Raw genomic sequence first — 27773 nt, 5'->3', positions numbered from 1 at the left:
GCCCTGACCTTTGGCTACTGGGAGTCAGACCTCTTTTCTCCTCTGCTTAATCAAATAGGTAATAAAGATTAATGGTCTGACATTTTCATATTAAGTTTCAATGTTATCCAGTAAAATCAGATGAAATGTTTATGTATTTGTAGTTTGTTTCATGTTGAAATCCCATCACTTGCACTTGTGTGAAGGGGAGAAGTAATATTTTACCAAGACTCGACATTGGCATAAAGGAAAGAATTGCCACTCCAAATAAAGGTGTGTCTCACCTGCAGGTGTGGAAAGCTGTACACAGGTCAGAATGTGTGTCATTCATCTCGTCTGACAAATAGGAAAAGGTGGTGTAAGTGACATAGTTTTGTTAAATCGTTGGTACATAATTCAATTTTTGTTGTATGATTCCATATGTTAAAGAGTTGTTTTTACTGAACGCCCAGCTGTGTCAAAAGGAGAAGTACAGATACTTGTGTTCAAAAAGACTCCGGTGAAAGTAAAAGTACTCATTCAACTTCTTTACTCAAGTAAAAGTGAAAAGGTACACGCTCTGAAATGTAAGTATAAAGTAAAAAGTATCACTTTGAAGGACAAAAATGTACTTAAAGTATAAAGTAAAAGTATCCCTATGAAGGACAAAAGTGTACTCAAAGTAGAAAGCAAGAGTATCACTTTGAAGGACAAAAATGTACTTAAAGTATAAAGTAAAAGTATCCCTATGAAGGAAATTTATACTGGCCCCCCCCCTTTTTTTTTTACAAGACTAACTGAATTGCTCGTCATATTAAAAGGAAATTACCCTCAAATGCATGAAAACTAAAGAGGAGAAAGTTCAGATATGTGTTTTAAAATGTAGGGAGGGAAAGTAAAAAACTCAATACTCAAGTAGATACCTGAAAACCTGAAAACTTCCACTTGAGTACAGTAATGAAGTATTTGTACGTCGTTACTTCCCACCTTTGCCCGTGTCCTCGTTTGTTTCTCTGGTGTTTTGACAGGTGGGGTGGGGCGGGGCTTAAGACACAGGGAGGCGCGGCTACATCAAATGTAGCTGAGCGGCGCTGATGAAAGAGGCAAACAGGCAAATAACAAGCAAGCAGCAAGACAGGGAGAGACGAAGTAGTCGCACGAGCCTCCAGACAAAGTTGCATTCAGACCAAAAGACCGCGTCATGACCTCGGACGCGCGAGGACAACCCGGAGCGGTGGACGCTGCTGCTGCTGCTTCCGGTCCGGAGAAAGAGGAGGTGAAGGTGAGAGCAGGGGAAGATATTGGCCGTGTCACGGCCAGATGTGATACCTTTACCTGACCCCCCCCCCCCCCCCCCCCCCCTATGTGTGTTGCAGCGGTGCCCCCTGGGAGGTCGTCACGTGCACGGAGAAGATGTGAAGAAGCTTTGGAGGGAGTGTCAAGAGGAGAGCTTCTGGTCCCGAGGTACTCTCCCTCTCTCTCTCTCTCTCCTTCATAGGGATACGTTTATACGTTATACTTTGAGTACATTTTTGTCCTTCAAAGTGAAGATATATGAACAAACTCCTCTGTAGAAACCTCTAGAATAATGAAAGGAATGAAAGTGTAAAGTTTACAGACACAAATTGACAAAGTAGTAAAAAATAAATGTTTTATTTCCACCTGAAAGAAGACATGTTACGGAAAGACAAATAGAGCAAAATCTAAAAAAAAAAGGAAAAAGAATCAATGAATGAAAAGCACTGATTTTGCTCGTAGTGTCCCACCTGAAGTTACCCAGGTCTGATAAGATCTGGTCTCAGCTCAGGTTCAGATTGGCGGAAGGGGGGGGGGGGGGGGGCAGCGAGGCAGGGAGTGTCTCTTTACACTGGATCCCTTTTAATAATAACAAGAGATTCACTAAGTCATGCACACCCACGCAGAGCTGATGCAGAGCTGATATTTACTGTAGCGAGGTCAAAGTGAGTCACACTCCACGGCGAACACAACGTCCAATCATCACAGCTGTTTATTAAGCCTCGACCCCCCTTCAACTCTAACGAGCAAGACAGGATCAGTCCATGACAGGAAGTCTACTACGGTGTTATGGTATTATGTGACCTCTTCCTGTCTGTCTGTCTGTCTGTCTGTCTGTCTGCAGCTCTGCCCCTCTCTCTGGGCGGCATGGCCGTCACCGGCGGGCTCATCTACAGCGGTGAGTTCAAACTCTGCTCTTCCTCCTCCACATCGTGACTGAAAGCCATCACTTCTGGGTGATTTTTTTCTCTGAGCATCCCGTCTGTTTCCACACAGGCATCTGGAAATCCTCCAAGAGGTTTGGTCCCTTTCCCAAACTAGCAGGTCGGTACCATCCAGGGTTTCTGATTTTGGACTTTTTCTTTGGGCAAAAACAAGAGATTTTGGGCTGTTTTGCTTCCACAGCACGTCTTCTTTCAGGAAACACAACAGAATACACATCCAGCTGTTTAGTTTACTACTTTTGTCTGTTTGAGTCTATAGATTTCTCCTAAATTCACCAAAAGTTACCATCAGATACCGCTTCCTAGGGCAGCCTAAGCCTTTTGGGGGGCCCTAAGCAGATTTGATTGGCCCCTACATTATTGACACAATGTCACGCTATAATGTTACATTATAAATAGTATTAATACAGTGACGGATTATGAACTGCTGTCCCCCTGGGCACAGATGCATAAAGACCGCCCCCCACCCTATTTGTGCAAAAATGGGTGCAAATGGGGGAGGGGGGTCTGCGGGTCCTCCCCCAGAAAATTCTGAATTTTGTAGATGTGATTTCCTGCATTTTGGGGATGGCCAGCTGGAGAATGGCAATACCTTAATTCATCCACATTCATAGCCTAAAAATCTCCACACACGATGGGGGGAGGGGGGGGGGGGTGGTGGCCAGGGGGCCCCAAGAAGCCGCTTAGTTCGCTTATGCCTCAGGCCGGCTCTGAGCGCTTCAACGCTACTTCAGCGCTACTGAAAACATGAAGAAAGTAGTTTTTATGGCTGTTTGTGGTATTTTCTGATTTTATGGAGTGATACAAACATTCCCTATTTAAAAACATTAGATTCTTAATATTTCAACAGAACGAATCAAGAATTTTAGGGCTGGTTTCATCCAATGTTCAGATTAATATTCTGGAAAAGTACATATTTAATTAGATAATGCCTCTTTGCATATTTAAACATAACATTTCAGAAACATGTATATACAAATAACTGTTCACCTGTCGTGTCTCACTGGTTACTTTGATTATTTCTGTTTTCCAGTTGCCGGGATCCTGGGTTACGCGGTGGGGAAAGCATCTTATATCCGAACTTGTCGAAGCAAATTTAAGGAGCTTGGCTTTGAGGGTGGACCAGGATTTGGACCTCGGTCTGAGGGGGGTCGCTTCAAGTCTGGTCCTGGACACAGGTAGGGAACATGTTATTATTGGTTAACTAGGTGTCACGTACAAGGGATGTGCTATGGTGTGTTTTTGTTTTAAAAACATTGTAAGAAAAATCAAATGTGCAAAAATAAAGAAACAAATACAGAAGAAAATTACATTACAAATATTAAAAACTATCATAGAAATATCAGGTTTTTTTTAAATGGTAGTTAAGTGAAGACAAATGTAAAAATGATCTTTTCTGGCTTCAGAAATGGAAGATGATTTTTTTTTTATTGTGTGGAAAAGTGATTTAAGAACAAAAGTACAGAAACACAAACAGCCGGAAGAGGAGAAATAAGAATAAAGCAAGAGGGGGGTTCGAGTCCAGGTTCGGGTTATTTATTTATTTTTATTTATTTGTTACATGGCCGAAAGGGAAAGCGGGAGAAGCCGAGGCTTATCTAGTCCCGCCCCCATTACCCAGGGGGGAAAAGAAAGAAAAAAAAAAATAATAATAATCAGAAAAAAATAATAATGATAGGGTTCCTTCTGTGTGCAGTTTGCATGACTTTTAAGCTACGTTTCATCCGTCTGTGCTGCAACACTTAATAATAATAATAATATAATAATAATAATAATAATAATAATAATAATAATAATAATAATAAAAAGTCTAGTAAATAATGTCATCATCTTGACAGATCCTGCCACCACGTGTGTGAGGAATGTAAGAAAAAGGCTCCAGATGCAGCTGCAGAACAAGTGAAAAGCTGAAGGTAAACAGATTGATGTCGACAGAGCTACTAACTAACATGTAACACAACTCTGGATCTTTTTAAAAATAAATTAGTGTACAGTCTGGATGAGAGGGCATAAAGAAATTGCAAATCCTCCAGTGAGAAAAAAATGTGCCAACCATGCTGAAGTGCTTGAGCTCTGCTCCTTGTTGCCAGTGTGTTTTGACTTGATAAAAGTAACCTGAATGCACTTTTTCTTCTATTTTTCAGCCTCATTGGAAACTCTGCAGGGTCGGCTGTGGTCGTGGATCTGTCACTGATGCTATAAATGCTGCACAGAGTATATTTTTTTTAAATATTGCACGTATGTCCACAAAGTGCCACCAGGGGGAGCTACTATCCTTTCAGTCACAGATCTTGCTGTATTGTATTTCCGGTTTGGTCTGACCAAAAAGACCACTTTATTTGTGTAACTAAAGGGAATGAGCACAAGTCATCAGCTGCAATGTGCCTATGCAACAACAACCAAAAATAATAAATATGCCATATAAACATGAAACAGATGTTGTGCCTTCCCGATTGTTTTATCTGCTAGACTGACATAAAACCGCAGGAAATAATATTATTTTCTAATCTGATTGCAATCATTCTGTCTCAAAATAAAAAAAAATAGGGAGCTTTAGTAGCTCTAGAAAAAAAAAAAATCCAAATTTCACTTCCATATGATATTTGGGGCTTTTATTAGTCTTCCTTATTATTCATTTATTTATGTGGTGCTATACTATTATTTCTAATAATAAATTACATGTATATAATATGATATAATATATCATTTAATTTATAAATATTGTATAAAACACTCCTCCGAGTGCCCGCCTGCCCAGCGCAAGTTTCGGTGTACGCCGTATGGAGATTAGAAGCATGCCCGTGTGAACGTCACACGTCACCCTCCTCCCAAGCCGTCATCCAATCAACAGGTCGCCTTATTTTCTGATTGACACATGAGGAACACTGCATTTTATGTAGGCGAACGCCATCGTTTAGCCAATCACGATCGAGGAGGGCGGGACAACCGGGGCCGCTGCTCTCTGACAGTAGACGCTCTCTCTCTCTCTCTCTCTCTCGCTATCTCTCGCTCTGTCTCTCTCTCTCTCGCTCTCCCCAACACCGAAAAACACACACGGAGAAAAAAAAAAGGAAAAAAAAATCCCACACCACCACACTACGCAAATCCTTCCAATGGAGGAGGGCCGGGGACGCAGAAGCTTGTTCGGCAAAATGAGAAGAACGTCTGCAAGCTAGCAAACCTAGCTCAGGTTAAAAAAGGGGAGAGGAAACCAACAAAAAAAGTTGTGAGTAACGTTAAGCTTTTACGAATATCGGGAGTGATTGAGGACGCGGTGCTTCGCTGTCTAACGTAGTTAACGTCGGCTCGCGTCAAGTTCCGTGATTAACTTTTTTTGCCGTTGAGGGTTAACGTTAGCTTCCCCCCTCCCCTTTAACTGTGGTACCAACCGTTTGGCTGTCCTAGCATGCTAAAGACAGGGGGGGGGGGGGGGGGGGGGGGGCGTGCTAATCGCCCTTAGCTACCGTCTTGCAAGTTAAACCGTTGTCATTAGTTGTAACGCTGCCAAGTAGCTAGCCCGGCTGTTAACGTCGCTATCACGCTACTGTGTCCGGACTATTAGCGTTAGTTGACAACCGGCCGGTTTAAGATTAAAAAAAAAAATCTGCTAGGTAGCATCCTGCTCAACATTAGCACTTCTTTTTTTTTTTGCTCAGTATCAACACCGGGCTAGTTGCTAACTAAAAAAAGCTACCACGATGGATGCTACTTTAAATATGCTAGCTGATTTTTAACGTGGCTAGTACACTCTTTTTTTGGGGGGGGGGGGACAGTTGAACTCGGTGTTAGTGTTGTTTTAATGCATTAACGTGACATTTATATGGGGCATAACAACAGTGAAATGTGTTTTATTTTGTGACGTCACACTTCGATAGTCCAGTGTGTGTGTGCGTGCGTGTGTGTGTGTGTGTGTCAGAGTTTTACAGGTAATGTTAACTGAACCAAAACATGCACACGCTGGTGGAATCATAATGCATTCCACACAACAGTAAGGAGAACTGTCAGCTTTTGCATCCAGCTAGCCTTCCTCTGGGTTGGCTGGGTGGTGGGGGGCACATCATTCTCCTTGTTCTTTTTTAGTGCATCGGACACACAATGAAGCATTTGTTCGTTTTTTTTTCTGTCACTGACACATTGCAGTGGCGCTCGGCCCTGCAGACGGAGAGGAATCTGGTCAGTCTGTGTGGCTGGCTGGCTGGCTCGAGGCGGAGATGGCGGAGATGTGACAGGAGAAAAGTCAGTCAGTGGGTGTGTGTGTGTTCACCCAATGAGGCCCACGCTCCCAAGTTATGACAACTTTTGTTGTGCACTTTTGTTGGAGCGAAGATTGCTTGTGTTGTCCCCCCCCCGGTCTACTGCATCGGTCTTTGCAACCGGGCCCATCCTCCCTCGACCCTGCCGGGATTAAGCTTCTGATGGCAGCACAGATGCGAGGCGTATTCTCTCCCGTGCATGGACAAGCAGCTAAAGGGAACCCCCCTCCAGCCCGCCCACCCGCCCCTAGATTGCAGATATCTGTCTATTTGTAATCATCTGGGCCAAAATTCCAGTGAATTAGTGTGTTTGGTTTAATCTAGTAAGACCTTAATGGCATTGAAGAGCACAGGGATGGAAAAACCGTGCTGTAAAAAAACCAAAGTCCCCCGCTGTGGCCCCTCGCTAAGCTGCCCCCCCCCCCCTTCTGAATGGATTAACCGTTAACTCAGCATTATGTAATCCAAAAAAATAACCCATTTCTTAATTTGTGTCTTGAACTCTGCAGTGGTGATCAGTTGAAACAGTTTTTGTGTGTGTGTCATATTTCCAGTTTGCATACAAGCAGCTTTCTTTCAGCTTTATTTTGTTATTTGGATTCTTGTTTTCTTTTCTACTCTTAACCTATACGCGGCTTCTACTGGCCGCTGTGTTGTCAGTTCAAGAAAGCAAACATTTCCTTCTCTAAACGGACTTGCAAAAGTTGCAAATATTTTTTTGGCCCAGTTCAGCACCTGCTTCGTTGACCCTTGACCCCCACAGCGGTTAACGTGGTTCTATATGGGAATCTCCTTGGTCTTCTCCACAGCTATCTTGACGTCTCCATGTTCTGATGTACGCTTTCACTTATTTGGCCCAATTACAGTAGATGACCTCTTATCTACACTGACCAGTTGGATCCAGGTGTCTGTGTCTGTGTGTTTGCATTTGCACACACACACACACGCACACACAAACGCTAAATCATTAACTGGACAGCCGAACCAAACAACACTGGGAAGAATTGCATGTAAATCTTGCAGTTCAGTTTTACTCTTCTGTATGTTATCACCCATCGCTATGGTTACTCTGTCCTCCACTGAGCATCGATGGCAACGCAAATTGTGTGTCTACGGCTTTGGGATTGAACGGCTGTTGCTTCGCCCCCTTTCACTCCGTTTGTGGGGGAAATTCACCACAAAACGGTGAAGATAAGAATATTCAGAGTTGGTAAATGATTGAAAGTGGCGAAATGGTTCCAAAACTTGAGTGGGTTTTGCTTGTGGTGAGGTTGACAAAATTACTTGTTTTCAAATGACTTTTCCCCCCGCGTTTTATAATGGAGTAATGGCTGTGTAGTGTTTGTCTTTGGATTTCACTCTCCCCCGACCTTAACTAAACCCCCCCCCCCAGTGCAGTGTAAACTAAAGCGCAGCATCACTTGATTTACATGGGTTAGGCGTTCTTCCTAGGGATGCACCGAAATGAAAATTCTTGGCCGAAATGGAAAACCGAAAATGAGGAAACCAAGGCCGAAAACCGAAACACCGAAAGAAATGAATATTCCAATTATTAGTACCATTGCATTTATGGCTATGACTGTGTACTAACCTCACTAAAATCAAGGCATTGATTCAAAGAATAAATCAATTACAAAAATATGAAAATATTTATTTAGCACTGACATTACAACAATGCACAGTATATAATAAAAATAAAATGTTTAATATCTCATCGAACATATCGGACAACGAGGGTGCATTCCCCTCATCTGGTGCAGAAAGACAAGTATTTTTCTGCGCTCTGCTCTCCTTCTCCTTCTCGTGCGCTTCTCCGTCTCCAAGCGGGGTCTCCGCATCCATCGCGCCTGGATCATTTCTCGTGCACGCTGCTTTAATCCCACATCCAAGTAATGATCTTTCTAACGCGGATCAAGCACAGTCCCGAGGACGTGCAGAGGATCCGAATAGATCTCAGCGAAACGTCCACACCGCAGACAGGTTGGCGCTTATCCAGACAAGCGTGTGCTGGCCGCGGTTTTTAATTGCGTCATTACAACTTTCTGTTTCGGCCATGTTGTTTCGGTGATAAAAGTATATTTTTCGAATTTTCGGGGGCCGACTATTCGGTGCATCCCTAGTTCTTCCCATTGATTCAGTTGAAAAGACTTGGCGTAACGTAGCGCACAATAAGCAGTGAGTCTAGCTAGAAATAACCTATAATTGAGCCCTGCTGAGGAAGATTATCCTCGGCTTTGGGAGAGAGAGGTTTTTTGGAGCATAATTGATGTTTGGGTCTGCCTTCTGCCAAAGAAACCACCCTGTCTTTGCCCTCGCGACGGCCTCAGATGAGTTTTTCAGTGTTTCTGCCGTGTTTCGGATCCATCGATGGCACAAATAGTGCTTCGTATTTCAGCCCCCATTTATACATGTCATCCAGAGCGAGATATAGATAAGGGGGGGGGGGGGGGCAATATCTGTTGAAACACGCAGAAAAAAGGCTTTCGTTTATGCTCTTCCCTTCCCGGTAGGAAGAAGCCAGTAATGTTTGCGCTCAAGAGGTAGTGATTACAACAGGGCCAGGCCTGTCATTTAGTGCTGGAGGGAGCCAGATTTAGCCGATTTCCACCCCCCCCCCCCTTTATTTATTTATTTATTTTTGGTCCAATTAACTGAAGCGGACTTGCTAGTTTTCGACTATGAGATCAGTACGGCAAATTCATCACACGAGGCATTCTTGAGTTTTCTCCTTTCCCGTTTTTTGCAGCATCCTTGCTGCATCTGCCAGACTCGGGAGTTGATATTAGATGAAGTTGAGTTACCCATTGATCGGATCAGTTCCGCTCCGCTGACCTTCAGCCACATCTCACGTGTTACAGTCGCATCCAAATATGTGCAATGTTTAATGTCCTCTCCCGCACGCAGATGTGGGAAACGCATTGATTTGTCAGAAGAATTGATGAAGAAGTGAGTTGATGTTTATAAGAGGTTTTTTTTAGCTGCCGCTACCGGATAAATGCATGCGTTTTGAGAGCCTAAATATAGAGCGTGAGCTTCAGCGTGTGGCTGTATTTTGCTGCAGCGTTCAGGATGTTCTGTGTGTGTGTGTGTGTGTGTGTGTGCGCGTGTGTGTGCGCGGGCGTGCGAACAGGAAGTCAGATGGATTATTCACAGGTCTGTCGGCGTGAGAAGTGAGTGAGACTATTCGTCGTTGCCATGTTTGCGGTGGGGGTGAGGTATGTACGAAGAGTACTATGTGACTTTTGGGCCATCAAGGTTTTTTTTTAGTTTAGTTATTGGTTTGGCGTGATGTCTACGTCTCACCCGTCTGTCCTCACTACGAAGTGGAAGTTCTCACAGCTCGACTTCTCCGTCTGTCTGTCTGCTGTGACTCAGTGGCTTGTTTCTTCCTTCCTTTTTTTAAAACTGTTTCTCCCTAGACCGAGCGTTAAACATGCGTGTCAGTGGGTTACATTCATGTGTCGTACCCAGACGCTGCATTACTTCCTGAGACCTTCTGACACCTGAACCTGCGTATCGACTGATCCGACACCAGTGCGTATTTGAAACAAAAACAATACGGTCATAATTCCATGGCTAATATCTATTTTATAATGCTGTTAAAATAAAGAGTTTAAAGCATATTTTTATGATCATTTCGGGATAATATTTTGAATGGAATTAACATGGCATGATATTTTAATATCGCCCTCAATTCTACCAGGAACTGTACTGGCTGAATACTAGATGACTCACTTATGACCCTATAAGGTTGCAACTATTTTACATTAGAACACATTGTGATAACAATGTTATTTAACTTAGCCCCAATACACATTTTTTTGACTGAACGGAGCATGAACGCGCCATAATGTATAAAGCAACCTACGTTAACCTTAGCTGTTAGCTCTGTTATTTAGCCGAGCTAACGCAAAGTGGTGCTCCTCTTTGCTCCTCTTTCACACAATGAAAATATTTGTTTCCAAGTATTTAAGTGACATTTTAAAAGTTTTAAGCATATTTTTTATGATTATCGGGGATAATATATAGCCAGGATAATAACTGTGACATCTCGAGGAGCGGGTGGTGTTGTTGTTGTTGTCCCTGTGTAGCGTAAATTAGCTGATGAATGATATATTTACAGGATATATCAGGCTGGGTGTACTCACCGATACCCAATCCAGCATTTTTGGCTGGACTGGAGCCATTTGTGATACTAGTATCAGTATTGGAACAACTTTGAACCTATTTTAAAAACTCAAGTTGGATTATATGCTACATTCTAGTCTTGAGACAGATGGTAGCTATGATTGATTTGCATGGCTTTGATGTGAGATTACCTGACGGGGGACAAAAAAGAAAAAAGGGAGTCCTCTTCAGCTGCCGTGACGATAAAACTGGATGGAAAGTTCAGTTTTGGAGTCTCTGATCGCTTATGCAACTGCCTCTTGGATGTAGCGGCTAATCTTCAGATTATTACTCTGCTCAGGAGGTGGTTTTAATCCCGTCCCGTTGCAGAGCAAACCAGGCCGGAGCCAACAGTCGACCTATCCGTTTGTGCCGTGTGACCGAGAGTCTGCCCCGTCCACAACAACACCACCAACAACACGCCGCCTTCACACCGCTGGGGGGGGGGCTTTTACCAGTGTGTTATTTAGTCTTAAATATCGGGGTTAGTTAGTCCGTGGAGGTGATTCATGACCGAGTGTTTTTTCTGTGTTTATTGTTTCATCTCTGTGCTGCTTTGTTGTTAAAAATGGATGATTCCTCTTCCATTTCAGATTCTTGTGCAGTGATCTCATTGGCCCTCGTTTCTCCGGTGTCAGCCCCTGCTCTATGGCCTTAAGGTACGTCACAGTTATAGTGTTTCACACTGCACTTTAGGTTTTTTTTTTATTTTTTTTATTCAAACCCACAAGTTAAGAAGTCTGGGAATGAACAAGGTATGTTGGATTAATCTCTTTTGCTGAACTTGCAAGTAGAAATTTCAGTCTTTTTTTCACGCTGGCATTTTTCAGTTTCTCCCGCTGGATGACGACCTCACTTCACTTTGTGTTGTGTCGATAAATGTTGTCCACGCTGCAGTCAGTCGGGAGGTGAGGAATGCTAATTATACGTCTGCGGTTCGGGCTGTTTTTAGAATGAAGCTTCACAAAGTCATTTTATGATATATCCTCGCTTCAAGACAGGAACAATGCACAATAAGACATTAATCTTGTATAACAAGAAAAGATGCAGTATGCCAGCTTGTAGCAAATTGCTATTTTCCACCTGTAGTTGAAAAAAGTGATTAACATGATTCAATTATTTCTTTTTAAAACAATGAAATCAACTTTCTTTTGAAGCTTATATCATTTCATGTCATATTGTGCACCTATTTAACACTTTAATTTAAAAAAAATACATTCATCCATCAATTAATCAGAGCTGGAGGAGATCGTGAGCTCATATCCTTTTCCGTTTCAAATGCGTGAGATATGCCAAAGATGGAGACACTTGAAATGATTGATTTTAATGAATATAACTCGTCAGTGCCGCCTCCCTTTTGTGTACGTTGAACGGTTTGTCTACAGCGAAAAGGTAGTTTTTGAAAGGCTAAAAGGCCAACAAATGTGCATTGAAGCGGAGTATTTCATTAGATAAAAACATGTTGTGATTTTCGGAAGTGATTACATCTATCGTAGTCGCTCTGGAGTTGTTGAAAATTGTTTTTGAACCGCGCAAATTGGAAATGGTCCTACGCAGCCACTGGAATGTGATTCTACAAATGGCATAATACTTCAATCTTCTATCTCCCTCTATCTGCAACTGTGCTGAAGTAAATAGACATGCAAGAAGAAAGCTGAATATTAATGTTACGACTGAGGCTTTGAATGAGGCTATCTTCATATCTTGTCTTTACAGGTCACTACTACTGCTGTGTGTGTGTGTTTTGAATATTTGTCAGGCCTACATGGATTATTATTAGGGATGCTCCGATCCATCGACCGCCGATCGTTATCGGCCGATATGGACCCTAAACAGGTTGATCGGTAATCGGTCAAAGTGCCGATCAGAAAAGCTGATCGCATATTTTTATATATTTTTTCTGTTTTTCTGCGCCTGACGCAGGGTGGGAATTTCACGATGGCCATGGCGCCTGTCAAAGGTCCAGTGTAAACAACGCTAGTGACACGTGGTGAGGTTTTATGGAATTAAAGCCACCCTTGTGTGCACTGCAGGCTCGTGCCGTGTCTGTGGATCAGAACGATTGCTCTGCTGTGATTCTTCCAAAATACAACTTGCGCAACTTTGCGAGCTGCGCAGGAAGAACGTCAACCATTCATCAGCTTAATTACAGCCACCCGAGTGGAGCTGAGCGAGCGGGCGGGCAGTGAAAGCACACAGCGGCATTTGTATTATAAAAGTAGCGGTCCGGTTCCCGTCCGGTTATTATTATTATTATTATTGTTATTATTATTATTATTATTCTCCCATCCATTCTGTGATCGGTATCGGCCGATTTATGATTCCTGTGATCGGATCGGCCCCCAAAAATGCTGATCGGAGCATCCCTAATTATTATTTATATCTACACACAGCTTCCTGGCTTGGAAAGTAACAACTATCTCCGTATGCAAGTGCTTGACATTGTCGGAAATTGTATAAAAAAAAAAGTAATCTAAAATGGTGTGTGAGAGTCAGATGATGAGATTAACATGAGACACACCGTCTCTCTGTAGTTGACTGTTTCTCAGCTTTTGTCTAGTAGTAGTCGTAGACTATCTTCTACCATTTGGCATTGTGTTACTTTTTCTTTTTTTAGTCGGTATCACTTTAAGACAATCACAGAAATATGCTATGTATATAAACCTCCGTTGTAGCTCTAGTTCTGGTCAACATCCTGAAAAAAGAGGCTAAAAAAAGAGCGGTTGGCTTATTAGTCATGTTGAGCAAGGACCTGTAAAGGTTGTGCAGTGGAATTGCACCGCCGTGTTCCTCTTAAAAACTGTTGTTTTGCATCGTCCTGTGGCCCCGGGGAGGAGACGAGCGTCACCTCAGAACAGTAACTGGTCAGGGCAGAGAAGAGGATCATTTTGATGCGGGGCTCTGGTCGGGTCACATTCTTCAGCAGTGACGGACCGAGTTCTCCGTGGGTTGCCTCACAACTGTCAATCAGGACCGGCCAGAACCAGATTCACGTCTTTTGTCTTGTGTTGAACATAGCATTTCTTTCTTGGCCACCCCCCATCTCCTATCTGTGGATCGTTATTTAATATTAAGTGTAGATTTTACTCCTTGACGGCCGGTTTGATCTGATGACGCAACCTGTAAAACCAAGCAATAGCGATTATTACTCAACTGATATTCGACACAGATATTTGTCTGCGCTAAAAAAAAAAGTGTCAACACAAACCTTTTGTTGAAATAAACCTTTAAACATGACCTGAAAGTGCAGCTTTATTATGAAGTTAAACAACCAAATAAAACCGTTCCCTGCAGTTAAACAAAGAGCTAAAATGTAATTTTATGGCTTACATCAGAGATCTTCAACAGGGGGTCTGGGACCCCTAGGGGCGTCCACAGTGTTACTGCTGGGGGTCCCTGAAATGATGGATGGATGGATGGATGGATGGATGTATACCTTCCTGTTTGTTTAATATTGTTGAGAAATTGTGATGTAGAAATGTCAAAATAGAATTAAAATATGAATCTGTCAACAATTATTGTTTTAATGGCTTAGCATTGTATACATACATTATTACAAAGTACTGTTATACATGGCACTATAGGCTGCACTACACTTATGATATGATATTATTATTGGCCCGGATTAATAAGGAACACGATTTTATATGATATGTAATAGGGGGTCCCTCCACCGGGTCTCTATAAGCCCTGAAAAACATTGAAGACCTCTGGCTTACATAATTTCAGGTTGCGGCCTCCAGAGTGTGGTGGCTATTTGCACCATTAGAGGGCAGTACAACCATTGTTTTGATATTGAGTTTACCTGATGAGGACCTCCAAACTCCCCGCTCGCTGACATCACGTGGCGAAGGAGTGAATCCAGATATGTGATCAACACAGCCCCGACTTCTGCCTCCCCCCAACAGCCTACCGGCCCCTTCCTGTTTTCTCCTGCTTGAAAGCAGAGCGAGGGGCGGGTTGGGGACCCAGAATGGCATAGGAACGCTGCACATTGTTCCCAGAGCTTCCTCTTCCACATTCCTGGGCTGATTGGGATCTGGGCCTCCTGTGCAGGAGTATTGTTCAAACTCGACAGCAGCACAGACCTGGCCCCAACAAACCACAGCTGCCTCCACTGGCCATTGTGGCGCTTGGGCCGGGGTGATGGCTATCTGTGCCTCATCAGTCATCCCTCACTCTCTCTCACTCTCTCTCTCTCTATTTAGTGATTCGACCAGGATCTGCTGCCTCAGCCTCTCTGCATCTCTGCATCTTTGCTCCGACCTCAGTCTTGCACTATCCCAGCAAATGTCCCTCCTTGAATTTTTTTTTTGTTTTTTTTGGCAACATAATAGTAGTCTGTTTTGGAATTGAATTAATTTGAACCATTAGGTTTTCAAGGTTAGGGAATGTACTTTGTTAGTATCTGGCCTCGTCTTCTGATATTCTACCACTGTTGGACCCTGAGGATTAACCTATATACAACGTACTTTGCTCTTTTGTTTCTTGACATATTTATTTGATCATTTATTAGTTATATAATATTTCTACATTTTCATTAATGCCACACGATTTTGAACGATTGTATCATACAGGGGGAAGCTGGGTTGTTTTGATATGTTAATTACCTTTATTAAGTGTTATGATAGAAGGAATCTGCTGATACTTTCAGTCCACTTGCACGTTTATACTTTGCAATATTCCCAACGAGTTAATCAATCCAAAAATGAAGAATGCTCGTCTTTCAGCTACACAATTGCTTGTGTAAACTACAAATTTTATACGATTTAAAGTGAAAGAATCCCATCGTTATATCTGTCTCACCAGGAGCAAAGGCTCTGGGCGAGATGTTTGTTCATTCGATGGCAGCGACCATCTGCTGAATAAACACTTGTTTCTATTTTGTTTCTTGAAGTATTCATCTGTGGATTTTCCAGATATTTTTTATCAGTCACTTTTCTAAATCCACATGAACCTCTTCTTCACATCGGCATCGGTTAGATCCACCACACATTTAAAAAGTAAAACGCATCACTTTTAAAGCTGGTTGATGACCGTTTGCTGACGAGCATCCTTGCATATAAAAGTCTTATTTTTTTAAATGGAGTCTGGTGCAGAGCTCCCTCCCCATGAACACACTACTACTTTCCATCACTTCCTGCAAACTTCCCAATCAATGAGAATCTGTTTTATCAAGAAAATGCTGTCCATGCTTTTGATCGCATGTTGAAACGCTTGATGTTTCTTCCAGGTGAATGTTTGTCTTGTTTTCTTTGCTTATAAGGCGACGGCGCAACTACTGAAAGTTTTTCAATACAGGGTAGGGCTGACATAATTTGGTTTAATGATACCAGCCCTTTGGGTATTACTGTTTATGTTTGCCTTTTTATAGTAACACTTTAGACGTGATGATGAAGGCTTGGAGAAATCTGGAAATGTTCGGTTGACCTACTTTGATAGTGCTTGAGTGAATTACTCGTTAAAAAGCTGCGCCAGCCCCGTCTGTAACTACACCGTCTCAGTAGCTCCTTCTCTTCTCTACGGTTTCTCCTCCACCCTTTGCCTCCAGATGGCTCGCCTTTTAGTAGTTTTACTTACCAACTTAATTGAGTTCTGCTTCTGAGTCATCTTCAAACAGACCAATTACGCAGCGCGAGAAGTCAGACGATCACTCCAGACCTCGCCGTGGTTTGGTGCACTTATGTTAATGGACGACGCACCCATTTGCAGCAGCGGCAGTGTTGTAGCGATGCCAACGCTAAACTACAAATCAATTTCCACAGCGTCTGTGTTCTCCAGCAGTCTTAAAACTACCATCTTTTTGAGACTGTGTGCTTTTTGTAAAGTAGACCTGAAGTTCCTCTTTATTTACACACTATGTGGATTGTAGATGTTTAAAGATAGATCCAACAATAAATAAAATGCAATTTTTATGAGCTGGCAAAAGGAAGTGCATTACACAGAACTTCTGACAGCTTTTGCACGAATGCAGTGTTTTCAGTGAGTCCAGCCCTGATGAGCTTTCTGGTAGCTTGCCATCAAAATCTTGCTGAGTGTTTTCTTTTTTTGTGTTTCCCAGCGATTTTGGGGCTCGTCAGTAGATTTCAACAATTTGTGGTGCTCGGCGTGCTTTCTGCCAGCCGGCCTCTAGAGGGCAGAGTTTGGGCAAAAACTGCTGCACTGCATTCACCATTGCATTCTTCCACTCTGTGCTTCCTCTGCAGCAGCAGTCGAGGTTTGCTGCTGGATGAATGTAATAAAACCACCAAGTTCAAATCACTAAATAACTGGACAGTGTTTTCTTTGTTGTTGAGACGCCACACAGAGGGGAAGAAGTGGAGAGAATGGTGATTATTATTTCTTTGTGTTTTTCTTTCACTCCCCCTCCCAGGCCCTTGTATACTAAAACAGTTACATCATCTCGCTGAAATTTTCACGCGCTGCAGTAGAGGGTGTAAACACTTCCTGAATACGTCTCTGAACATACTTACTGGTCTTACGCACAATGCATTTTTTTGGCTTTAGTAACTGTGAAATAATAACATGCCTACTTGGGCGTTCAACAGAAGCTAATTGATTGTAATTCTCCTTCCAGATCCTATTAAAATGTGCCGTTAAATGCATAGTACAACAAACTGCTGAGCACAAACTCCATCCATCCATCCATTTTCTTCCGCTTATCCGGTACCGGGTCGCGGGGGCAGCTGCCTGAGCAGGGACGCCCAGACTTCCCTCTCCCCGGACACTTCCCCTAGCTCCTCCGGGAGGACCCCAAGGCGTTCCCAGGCCAGCCGGGTGACATAGTCACTCCAGCGTGTCCTGGGTCTTCCTCGGGGTCTCCTCCCGGTGGGGCATGCCTGGAACACCTCCCGAGGGAGGCGTCCAGGGGGCATCCGACGCAGATGCCCGAGCCACCTCAACTGGCTCCTCTCGATGTGGAGGAGCAGCGGCTCTACTCCGAGCTCCCCCCGTGTGACGGAGCTCCTCACCCTATCTCTAAGGGAGCGCCCCGCCACCCTGCGGAGGAAGCTCATTTCGGCCGCTTGTATCCGGGATCTTATTCTTTCGGTCATGACCCAAAGTTCATGACCATAGGTGAGGGTAGGAACGTAGATTGACCGGTAAACCGAGAGCTTCGCCTTTCGGCTTAGCTCTCTCTTTACCACGACGGACCGATACAGCGACCGCATTACTGCAGCCGCTGCACCGATCCGCCTGTCAATCTCGCGTTCCATCCTTCCCTCACTCGTGAACAAGACCCCAAGATACTTAAACTCCTCCACTTGAGGCAGGAACTCCCCCTCAACCTGGAGGGAGCAAGCCACCTTTTTCCGGTCGAGAACCATGGCCTCAGATTTGGAGGTGCTAATCCTCATCCCGGCTGCTTCACACTCGGCTGCAAACCGCCCCAGGACATGCTGGAGGTCCTGGCTCGAAGGAGCCAACAAGACCACATCGTCCGCAAAAAGCAGGGATGAAATCCAGTGGCTCCCGAACCAGATCCCCTCCGGCCCACGGCTGCGCCTAGAAATCCTGTCCATAAAAATAATGAACAGGACCGGTGACAAAGGGCAGCCCTGCCGGAGTCCAACATGCACCTGGAACAGGTCTGACTTACTGCCGGCAATGCGAACCAAGCTCCTGCTCCGGTCATACAGGGACCGAACAGCCCTTGAGCACAAACTGTTTCATTAAAATGCTTATTACGATGTGCTGAAAGCCTCTATAGGATTAGATTTAGTTTTATTTCATTAAGGAGTGAGCATCACATCCCTCCTTGCTCCAGAAGTTGCATCGATAATTAACACGACGCATTATTTACGGCAAAGTTCTTAAAATAAAGAAGCTGCTTAACATTACATTAAATAAATTAGTTGGCTCCTTGGCACAGTCATTTGACCCATTTCTTTTTTTTTATTGCTTTGATACCGGACCGTGGGACACATTGATGCATAAAGTGACTTTGTGTTAATTTATAATCTCTCTATTATAATTTACAGGACATTTTTTATATGCATTGTTATAAAATAGACTGACCAGCCATTTCTTTACTTTACTGCCTCCGTTGTTACACGCAAAACAGGCGGTGACATGAACCCACCTCGTCCTGCAGGAAACAACAAATGGCGACAGACTCATCCATGTAATCTACGTTTTACCACAGAACCAAAAATAATGAGATAAAAGAGCCTTAAAAGCCGCAAAACTGAGTTTTAATTCTCATTCTGTTCGCTAGCATTCAGGTATCAAAAGTACAAACATCTGTACTTGAGTTGAAGTACGGATACAAAAAGACTCTGGTAGAAGTACTCATTCAACTTCTTTACTCAAGTAAAAGTGAAAGTAAAAGTTCACAGTTGTTTTGCTTAATGGATGCATTTAACATTACATTAATTTTCCTGTATTTATTTTTTTATATCACAATATATATGCAGCCCTAATGATGACTCGGCTTATCTTCAAGGCGTTGTACAGTCAAATAACATTTCTGCAGAACGTTACATTCATTTGTTTATTTATTTTTTGCCCTCAGTCCCACAGAACAGCAAATTGATGATTTCTTTAGGCAGTTTTTTTTTACGAGTCAGCACAGTGTAGTCCCGCTCGCTCGCTCACTCACTCAGGATATTTGGAAGAGTTTGGGTTTTGCTGCAGGTACAATCTGTGCAGCCAAGCAGAGCGCAGCAGTCTGTCATCACCCCGTTTAACCGACCAAACCCCCCCCCCCCCATTACTCTGCCCATTCTGCTTCTCTTCATAGTAACTTGGCCCAGTGGAGGCAGAAGTGAAAGCAAAGGGGTGACGGGGCGTGTTATTTGAGCAAGTTGGCAACAAAGCAAACAAGCGTTTTGTGTTTTGTGTATGAACGCTAACAAGTAACGCCGCTCCGTCGGTGATAAGGGCTATCAGTGAAGGCAGGCAGGCAGGGCCAGCTCCACGGAGCTTTTTATACTTTCCCAAAGTGTCTGTCAATCTTCCTCCTTCCCTTTTGGTCTCTACAACACACACACCAGCAGAGGCAGGGTGTGGCTTGCATCGTCTCTGTTGTGATTGGCCGGCGGCCCAGGCTTGCGTTATCTCCTGTGGAACATGTTCTAGTCCCACCCCAGATAGCACTTGGCACTCGCAGCACTAGCCCCGCCCACTCGACAATTACATCACGAGGCACGAAAAAAAAAAAGTGCCATGTCTGTTTTGCTTCCTCTGCTCGCGGTGAGCTGACAGGTAATCGCTGCAGCGTGAGAAGTTTCTCACTCCTTGTCTGAAGTAACTCAGCAGAGAGGGAGAAGCTGGTTCGCCACAAAGCCAGGTAGAGTCTGGTCTGGTCTGTGAAGGGGGGCAGGACTCGGTGGGGAGGACCCAGCATATGGGCCTCGACGGTGAGTGAACGTGGATCGGCTGCTCGTAGGTAGCGGCCCGGAGACGTGGACTGCTCTGCCTGCTTGTAAATGGGGTAGATGAGGCAGACGGGCAGATCGTACGGGAGCATGGCGTGGTTGGACTACGCACCCGAGTAGAGTGATCGAGTCTCGTTGGACCATGGAGTTTCTGAAGAGCCTGGTTCCGGGGATCCACTCAGGGGAGGGGTCCGGGGACCATGGGGGCGCCTTGCCCAGGGACACGGGTCCACGACTCCTTCGCATGAAACGGCTGGGCCTGATGTCCATGGGACGGACCATTGAGGAGGATCCGATCACCCAGTTACACCCGGGGTCGGGTCCCTTCAAGCCCGGCCGCAGGAAGCGAACCCGCCTCAAAGGTACTCGGGCTGCACATCCACGCAGTAGTTGAGTGTGTTCATTTCTGCTAATTTACTCTTACAGGTGCTGTTTCTTTTCAGTTGAGTGATTGTGAAGCTTTGTTAACATTAGAGTTGTTCCGATTCCAGTGTCTGAAAATCTTCCAATACAGCCTCAAATCCAGGGTCGGGTATCGGAGAGGTCTAAGATATCATGCTTTCAAGTCATTCATGAACTCATTTACAACACAAACAACAACATGTGTCAACACTGGTTAAACACTGTTGTCCAGCCTATTTTTTATTTTTATTGATAACGCTACTACTTGCTGCTTGTGAACAACAAATCTGCATTGAAATCGGCAGGAGGAGAGCTAGTTAACGTTGGCTGTTTGCAGCAACTAATGCTAACGGGAGGTTGCATTTAGTTCCATTATGATACGCTTAAGCTCCATAAAGGGACGCCAAATAGTGAAAAACTATTAATAGTCAAATACAAATACAAAACTTTTGGTGACGATTGAATTTTTTTTCCCTTGTGTTGTCATCGGTAATCTTGGCAGGATTAACAGGAAGTTACATGTTTTGCATAATTTGCAGTTGAAAAAAGGTAATAAATCGCAATATATCACAATATTTGTCATCACAATACTCTTCAATATTGCAATAAGAGCATTATTGTGATAATATTGTATCGTAGGGCCTCAGGTGAGTCCCACCCCTGAGTTATCTTGTAAAATGTAGTTTTTGGCGAGGAAAGTACAGTTCTTGGAGTGATTAGAGAGGGAATTATGAGCATTTTGATGGACACTGACTATAACACACTCTCAGCTGGATTCTCTGTTGCAGAATATTAATTGGTGCGTTCCAGCCCTGCTCTCATAATGGGAACAAGAATTAGCATTAGCAGATTTTTCCATTTAATCAGAATTTGAGAACGTGTTCTTCTGTAACATAAACTCATGTTTTTGTCAGGAGACAGGAGTTGTTTGTGTCGGATCGTATAGTGGAGTTGGTCGCTGTAAGAAACATTTGTCATCTTTGCCTCGTTAGCCAGCAGTGTGTTTAATCAATTAATGCTCCTTTAACATCATGGATCCTGTTACCACTTTAAAGGTATTTTTTTCTCATGTTATCATATTACATATTGAGGTTCGTGGTTCTTGTTTGTCGTTTTTTTTTGCTCATATCGGAACAGCTTTTTGTCGTCAACCAAAAGGTTGGCGGTTCCATTGCCGGCTCCTCCTCATGTTGAAGTGTCCTTGAACAAGACACTGGGCGCCAAGTTGCTTCCCCATGTGCTTTACAGTGGCTCGCTTTTTTAAAATGTATTTTTTTTGTACATTTATCCACACATGACATTCACGCCAGGCAGACCGCTGTCGTGACCACGATGTGCATCTCGGCGTTTCTAAAGTATGTGTTGCGCTGACATTGTTAATCCTCTGAAGCAGGTCTGCTATTGTCTCCATGGATACGGTAGTTAAAGGTTTAGTCGATGTGTGTGTGTGTGTGTGTGTGTGTGTGCACGTATGATTTATGTGTGCGTGCAGGCCGGCCAGTCCTCAGCGGCGGTGGCGAGCGATGAGTGTGGCTTTTTTGCAGTCCTACCTGTCGGAGCACGCTCGCTGTTTGCTCAAGAACTGAACCCTCCCTCCCCTGCTGGACTCACCTGGCCTCTAGATAAGACAGCTAGCTAAGCTAACCCTCAATAGCAGCAACAGGCCTGGTTTGTATCTGTTAAAATACATTTTCATTTAGCCCGGTAACTGCTTTTATTCAGCTTTTTTTTCCGGCCGCTGGTGATATTTTTGATATTCACATTAAATAGACGACATTCCTGCAGACCGGATTGTTCAAATCTTTCCATTTTTCTGTCTTTCCAACTAGGAAACATCCGCCGTTTTAGAAAATTCTCCTTTTTCCTTCGTGATCGTGGTGGCAGAGATCACGATGGTGAGTTACGTAACATAAGAAGTGGTGTGATTAGAGCTTGTCGACTAGCCGATGAGTCTATCAACAATTTTGATAATCAATTAATGATGTAAAGTAGTTTTTCATGCAAAACATTGCAGAAAATGCTGCTTTTCTGTGTTTTATGTCGTATTAAACTGAATATCTTTGGGTTTTGGACTTACAAACAAGATGTTTTAAAGACTTTAAGAAACTGGGATGGACATTTCACTATTTTCTGACATTTTATTGACCAAATGATGAATCTGTTTATGGAGAAAATAATCAGAAGAAAGTGGGGGGGGAAATAGTTCCATGCAGCCCTGGATGTGATTCTTCTACAGTAGTTGTGGTGAGGAGGGTTTAATAGGGATGTTGTTGTGCATGAATACCTCGGGTATAATTAGTTTAAATCACAACCACTCCCTTGTTGCAGAACTGGCATAGCCTGAGTTGACTTTTAAGGTGGTGCTCCTCTCTTTTCCTTCTGCCATTTGTCTTCATTCGCACCCGGTGACATCATCGACGTACAGCTGAGGAGGTTTTTTGGGAAGGGTTCGATGGCGTCGGTATTTGGTTAACGGGTGCAGCAGGTTTCCTGTTTGAGATGGTGGGAGTGTTGTGACGGAACATGAGTCTGTATGGGTGTGTATCTCAGGCGGGCAGACTTATTCATCGGGTTTAAGTAGTTATTTGCCAACGATCCCCCCCCCCAATAATGGTGCAGACTCGGCACTTAGTGGGAACACTGTGTCATAGCTGGGAAGACGAATGCCTTGAGTCACTGTTGGAGCTCTTTCTCCAACCAGCTCTCCCAACGACGGCTCATTTGAAGAAGTGCTTTGAGTAACGAGACCCTTTTTTGCACCCTTAAGATGAGTTTTAAGTCAGATTCCACTGTTGTTTTCATATGCCTCCGAGCTAAGAATGACACTTTGTTAAGATGAGGTGCCTCTCCTTGATTTGCAAGGCAAATCAGAGAAAATGAGTTTGTTCACTCTCAGCTCCGGCAGAGAAGAAAGGTTCAATCATTGTGGGGGTTTCAGTGCGTCTGTGATTTTGTGCAAGAAGTTTATTTATAAAGATTTTTTTTCTGATTATTCACAGTCACATGGCTAAAGAGCTTATACCGGAGAAGAAAATGGGGCCAATCGATATGTGTAAAAAATGAAAAACAAAACAGATTTGAAAGCGTCGTCCAAATGTACAGAGTTTGATAATTGTGAGGAGAGGGAGTTTTTGAAACAGCTGGTTCTCTCGGGGGAGCGCTTGGAGGCTAGGAGGCATGCAGGTTGCAGGGATGTGCTGCACGCCCAGACTGCTGCGGTGGATCTAAATGGCGTGTCCTCTGCAGCCCAGGCACCACCAGGGAGGTCAGGGATTGAATTACAGCTCCTATCGATTATAGTTCCCACCACTGCCCTTCAGAGAGGCCAGGACAGGAAATGCATCCTCCACCCCTGTGGGGCTCCTGGGAGGACCAGCTCCCTTTTTACTCCTGCCTGCAGCCAGGATGGGCTAGCTGTCAGCCACCGCTCCCATCTTTGTGAATGGGAGCTACTATGACTTGCCCCCCCATTTCGTTGGGGGTTTATTCAATCAGCGAGCTCCTCATTTCCAGGAAGTCTGTTATAATGTTGTTTATTTCAAGTCTTACGTCAGCTCTTGTTAGACAGTAGCGCCTAGCTGTAACGTTCCCAGAGAGACTATGTTATTCATGTCATTCTCTGGCATTCCTTAAACAATGAAGCCGGTTTACAGAAAACAGCACCTGCAGAGCTCTCCGGGTGTTTATATGTGAGCTGATTTGCCGATAAAGGCCGACGATATGAAGAACTTTCAAACATAATGTCCACACCAGGGCTTGAGACTGAGAGCTACCTGAAGGGTGGAAAGTAATGTATGTATATTAGGCATTTAATAGGCTACATTTATTAGGAAACTGTGTGTGTGTGTGTGTGTGTGTGTGTGTGTGTGTGTTTTATTATCTAATATTATATTACAAAACAAAAACAGACCTTTTGTTCCCAGTTGAAAACAGCAGGCGCTCTTCTGAAAGCTTTTGAGAGTCACAGGGGTATTTTCAGCGACGATTGTTTGTTGCGTTTGGATGCTATGATACCGAGTATCAGTGGAAGTAAAAATTACGAAAAAGAAGACAAATTTCTGTCACTGTGGCCTAATTTTTTACACTTTGATGTACAAGTCCTGCACCTCTATGGACATTCATGGAGAGAATAATGCCATAAATCATTAAAAAAGGTTTAATTTCGTTGATAATTTATTTTACAAAGAAAATGTAAAACAATGGAATCTACACATCCAATATTTACCCAAGGAATCGCATGCTTTACATTATAAACTATCTGTATATCTTTCTACACCCTCTCTGCTCTGTGTAGATGCAGATGAACAGCCTGTAGTTGATCTGACGGTTCAGAGATTTGGTCATGTGACTGTTGGTCTCAGCTGACTCGGTCGTTGCTTCTCATTCGCACTGAGCTGCACAATTTTTTTTTTTTTTTTTTTGTCTTTTACAGGATTTAGTTACTAAAAGTAGTTTATTGGGGGGGGGGGGTTTAAATGTAGAATACGGTTTTTTGAAGCAATCCTCACACATGATGCGTTCAAGGACCGGATGGGACGTTGAAAAGATCAACCTGCCGGTGGCTTTTGGGTGTTCAGAGGTGTTTAAGATATTCGACTTTTCGGCTGCTTGGTCACGACCTGCTGCCCCTTTGTGTCCGGGAACAGAATTTAAATGACGATGAACGTTTTTTTTTTCTTCGCTCAATCAAGGAGGAGCAAAATGTCGTCTGACTCGGCTGAATTCCAAATATCTTTTGATTTAAAAAAAACACAAGAATATAAAAAGGAAACAAATGTGCAAAGGAGTTCAACCATTGTTGGAAAATACACTTTTCAGGACATGACTTTCTCTTTTAATATAAATCCTCCAAAACACCTTTTGTTGTTGATTTTACATAGCTCACGTAGCTTAACTGCATCCAAAACTTCCCCGTGATGTCCTCGACTTTAAAAACGAGGTGACTTGTAAGTGCTGCGACTGTGCGACGGAAAGAATCAGTGCTTGTTTACTCTGCGTTTCGCAGTGGAAGCCTGCGTCGGGGCGGCGCAGCACCAGCCGGGACCTTCTGACAAAGCGTCTTGTGTTTGTTTGTTTGTTTGCAATGAGCTCTGCCTCATTTTTGCATAACTTGTGAAGCGGAGGACATGGGAGGGAGGGAGAGGGAGAGAGAGAGGAAGGGAGAGAGAGAGAGAGAGAGAGACCCCCTTTCAGAATATTGTGTAAACAAGCTGCTTTATGTCATGTGGATCTTTCTTTTTTTTAAAGGTAAGGTCGGTGAGGGATTAACAAAAAACATCAGATGAATTGCCGTCTGGTCTGGTCTTGTGCCTCATCCTGTGTGTAACTTTGCCTGCTAGCTCGAGGGTGATGTAATGACGCAACGCCCGTGACTCCCATCGGGTGTGAATGGTTACTTCAAAATAGACGAGCTCTGATCCCCCAAGGAAGCTCCGACCCCGAGACCGAAGACCAGGAACCTGGTGAAACTTCCATCTTGAGTGCAGTTTGAGCAACTTTTTTGTTGTTTTGAAGATGGAAGTACATAATTTAGGGGATATAATAATAATATTTTTAACTAGACTTCTAGTTGATGGGAGCATGTTCATCCTTTTTTCCCCTCCCTTCCATCCTCCCGTTCTTTTGCCTCCCACTGCAGTCCGGGGATGACGCATCAGTATTTGCCGTGGAGCTCACACAGGAAGTGTTGTTCTGATAGGCCGAGGCGGAGACAGAGAGAGAGAGAGAGAGAGACGGTAGCAGCTCTGAACATGTGTATGCATTGCTGAGCCAGGGAACACTCGCAGCATTTTGATGACATCATCACCCACCCCCACACTCCCTCCCTCCCTCTCTGTCTGCTGTCGAAACAAGCCTCGCTCTCTCACCCCCGGAGAGGGGAAAAAAAGAGCAGGCATCAGTGTAAGAACAAGAGCTGGCCCCGGGAAAGGGAGGGGCTGCTCACCAGCCAATGGGGAGGCAGGGAGCTTTCGGTGGTGGTGGGGGGGAGGCGGAGGGTGGCTGACAGCGCTTTAGTGGGCTAGGACGGGCACACATACACACAGGAAGAGGAGAGGAGAGGGAATCTCGCCGTGCATTGTTAAGACTTCTGTCTTTGGTCTCGATCTGGAGGAAAAGTTCTCACGCAGTCCTTTTCTGGATCTTTATTGTGGTGGAACCGGTGGGGGGGGGGGGATGAGGGACTCAGTGGATTGGCAAGTGGGCAGCCGGCGCCGGGTGGACTACTTCTCTAACTAGCCAGGCTATGCTCTCTCTCTCTCTTCTTCTTCTTCTTCTTCTTCTTCTTCTTCCAGCACTGTTTCACTCTTCCGTGAACACGGCGACAGAGGAAAACAAACTAGCGGGCGCTTCTTCTCTTTTTCCTCAGCGCAGTTTGAGGATGCTGCCGTTAACCAGCGCCTGCGGAGGCTAGTATCTCAGTCTGGTGTGGAGCTTGAGGTGTACATGGTTTCTTTTTTTTCCCGACAAGAGTGGAATGTTTTGGTTTTCGTGCGATGAAAGTGACAGGAGCCGTGTAGCATTCGTGCCTTTCCTGGGGCGCCTAACTTTTTAATACATTTTTTTTTTTTAAACCTTTGGTTGAGAGCCGCCATGCTGAGCCTGCAGGATTCGGTCTTCTTTGAGATCAGCATCAAATCTCTGCTCAAGTCTTGGAGCAGCAGCTGTGAGTACCTTTGCACATGTTTACATACCGCACTTGTTCCGCCGGACTTATCTGCCGCACGCACGACCAGCAGACCGCTGCAGCGGTTTTGTACGATGTGATCCCAGATTTCCCCATCTTCTTCCTCCCCGTATAAGAAAGGCGGTTATTAGTGGAGTTGTCAGAATGACGGATTATGTTTAGTCCAGGTTTTAGCCAGGCTTGTTTGATGTGTATGCAGGTGGCAGTGATTAACCCTCTTCCTTCCCCCCCCTGCTCATCAGCCTTCTCCTGGCTCCTGGTTGTCTCGTAGATAATGTTTCTATTGATGATCATCTGCTGATACCGAACTCTGGTTTCCATCTGTTGTTTTTTTATCAACTTAAAAAAAAAAATGTAACATCCAAATCTCTCCTTTTGCTCCCCCCATAGCAGCTAAAAATCTTCATCCCTCCTCCTAATTCTCCTCCTTCGTTTATAACCCTCTCTCTCTCTCTCTCTCCCCTCCCCTCTGGGGCGGCTAATGTTTCCCTACTATTGATCCGTCTCCTGCCTTCCCTCCTATTATTAGCTGGCCATACATCCCGTATTACACCAGAAACCAAGAAGGCGCTGCCTCCTTGGTCTCGTTGAACTGGAGTGATGCTGCGGATTCATCCCTCCAGTTTACTTGTGTTTATACTTTCACACACAGATATAACATGGGCTGCAATATGTTGTAACAAAACTG

The 27773-nt window shown here is 44.1% G+C and overlaps 2 protein-coding genes across 3 annotated transcripts in view; both read left to right on the top strand.

Moving 5' to 3' along the window:
• The first annotated feature begins 1012 nt into the window (after nucleotides 1–1012).
• Nucleotides 1013–4768, top strand: ociad2 (OCIA domain containing 2). Of its 2 annotated transcripts, none has more exons than XM_084011170.1 (7): nucleotides 1013–1234; nucleotides 1335–1422; nucleotides 2099–2152; nucleotides 2251–2298; nucleotides 3232–3376; nucleotides 4037–4111; nucleotides 4343–4768. In XM_084011170.1, the coding sequence occupies exons 1-6, from the start codon at nucleotides 1160–1162 to the stop codon at nucleotides 4107–4109; spliced, it is 483 nt and encodes a 160-aa protein (XP_083867296.1). In that variant the 5' UTR covers nucleotides 1013–1159; the 3' UTR covers nucleotides 4110–4111; nucleotides 4343–4768. The 2 variants fall into 2 exon arrangements, with proteins under 2 accessions (XP_083867296.1, XP_083867295.1); XM_084011169.1 differs by having other exon boundaries at nucleotides 1018–1240.
• Nucleotides 4769–19822: 15054 nt separating this feature from the next.
• fryl (furry homolog, like) overlaps nucleotides 19823–27773 on the top strand; it is a 59328-nt gene continuing 51377 nt past the window's right edge. The window contains 2 exon segments of the mRNA XM_084011081.1: nucleotides 19823–20360; nucleotides 22230–22295. Coding sequence (XP_083867207.1) covers nucleotides 20141–20360; nucleotides 22230–22295 — 286 coding nt within the window. The 5' untranslated portion in view covers nucleotides 19823–20140.

Source organism: Eutrigla gurnardus (genome assembly GCF_963514095.1).
Source record: "Eutrigla gurnardus genome assembly, chromosome: 6".
Taxonomy (NCBI): domain Eukaryota; kingdom Metazoa; phylum Chordata; class Actinopteri; order Perciformes; family Triglidae; genus Eutrigla; species Eutrigla gurnardus.
Note: the sequence above shows the minus strand (reverse complement) of the source record. Positions and strands in the feature narration are given on the sequence as shown.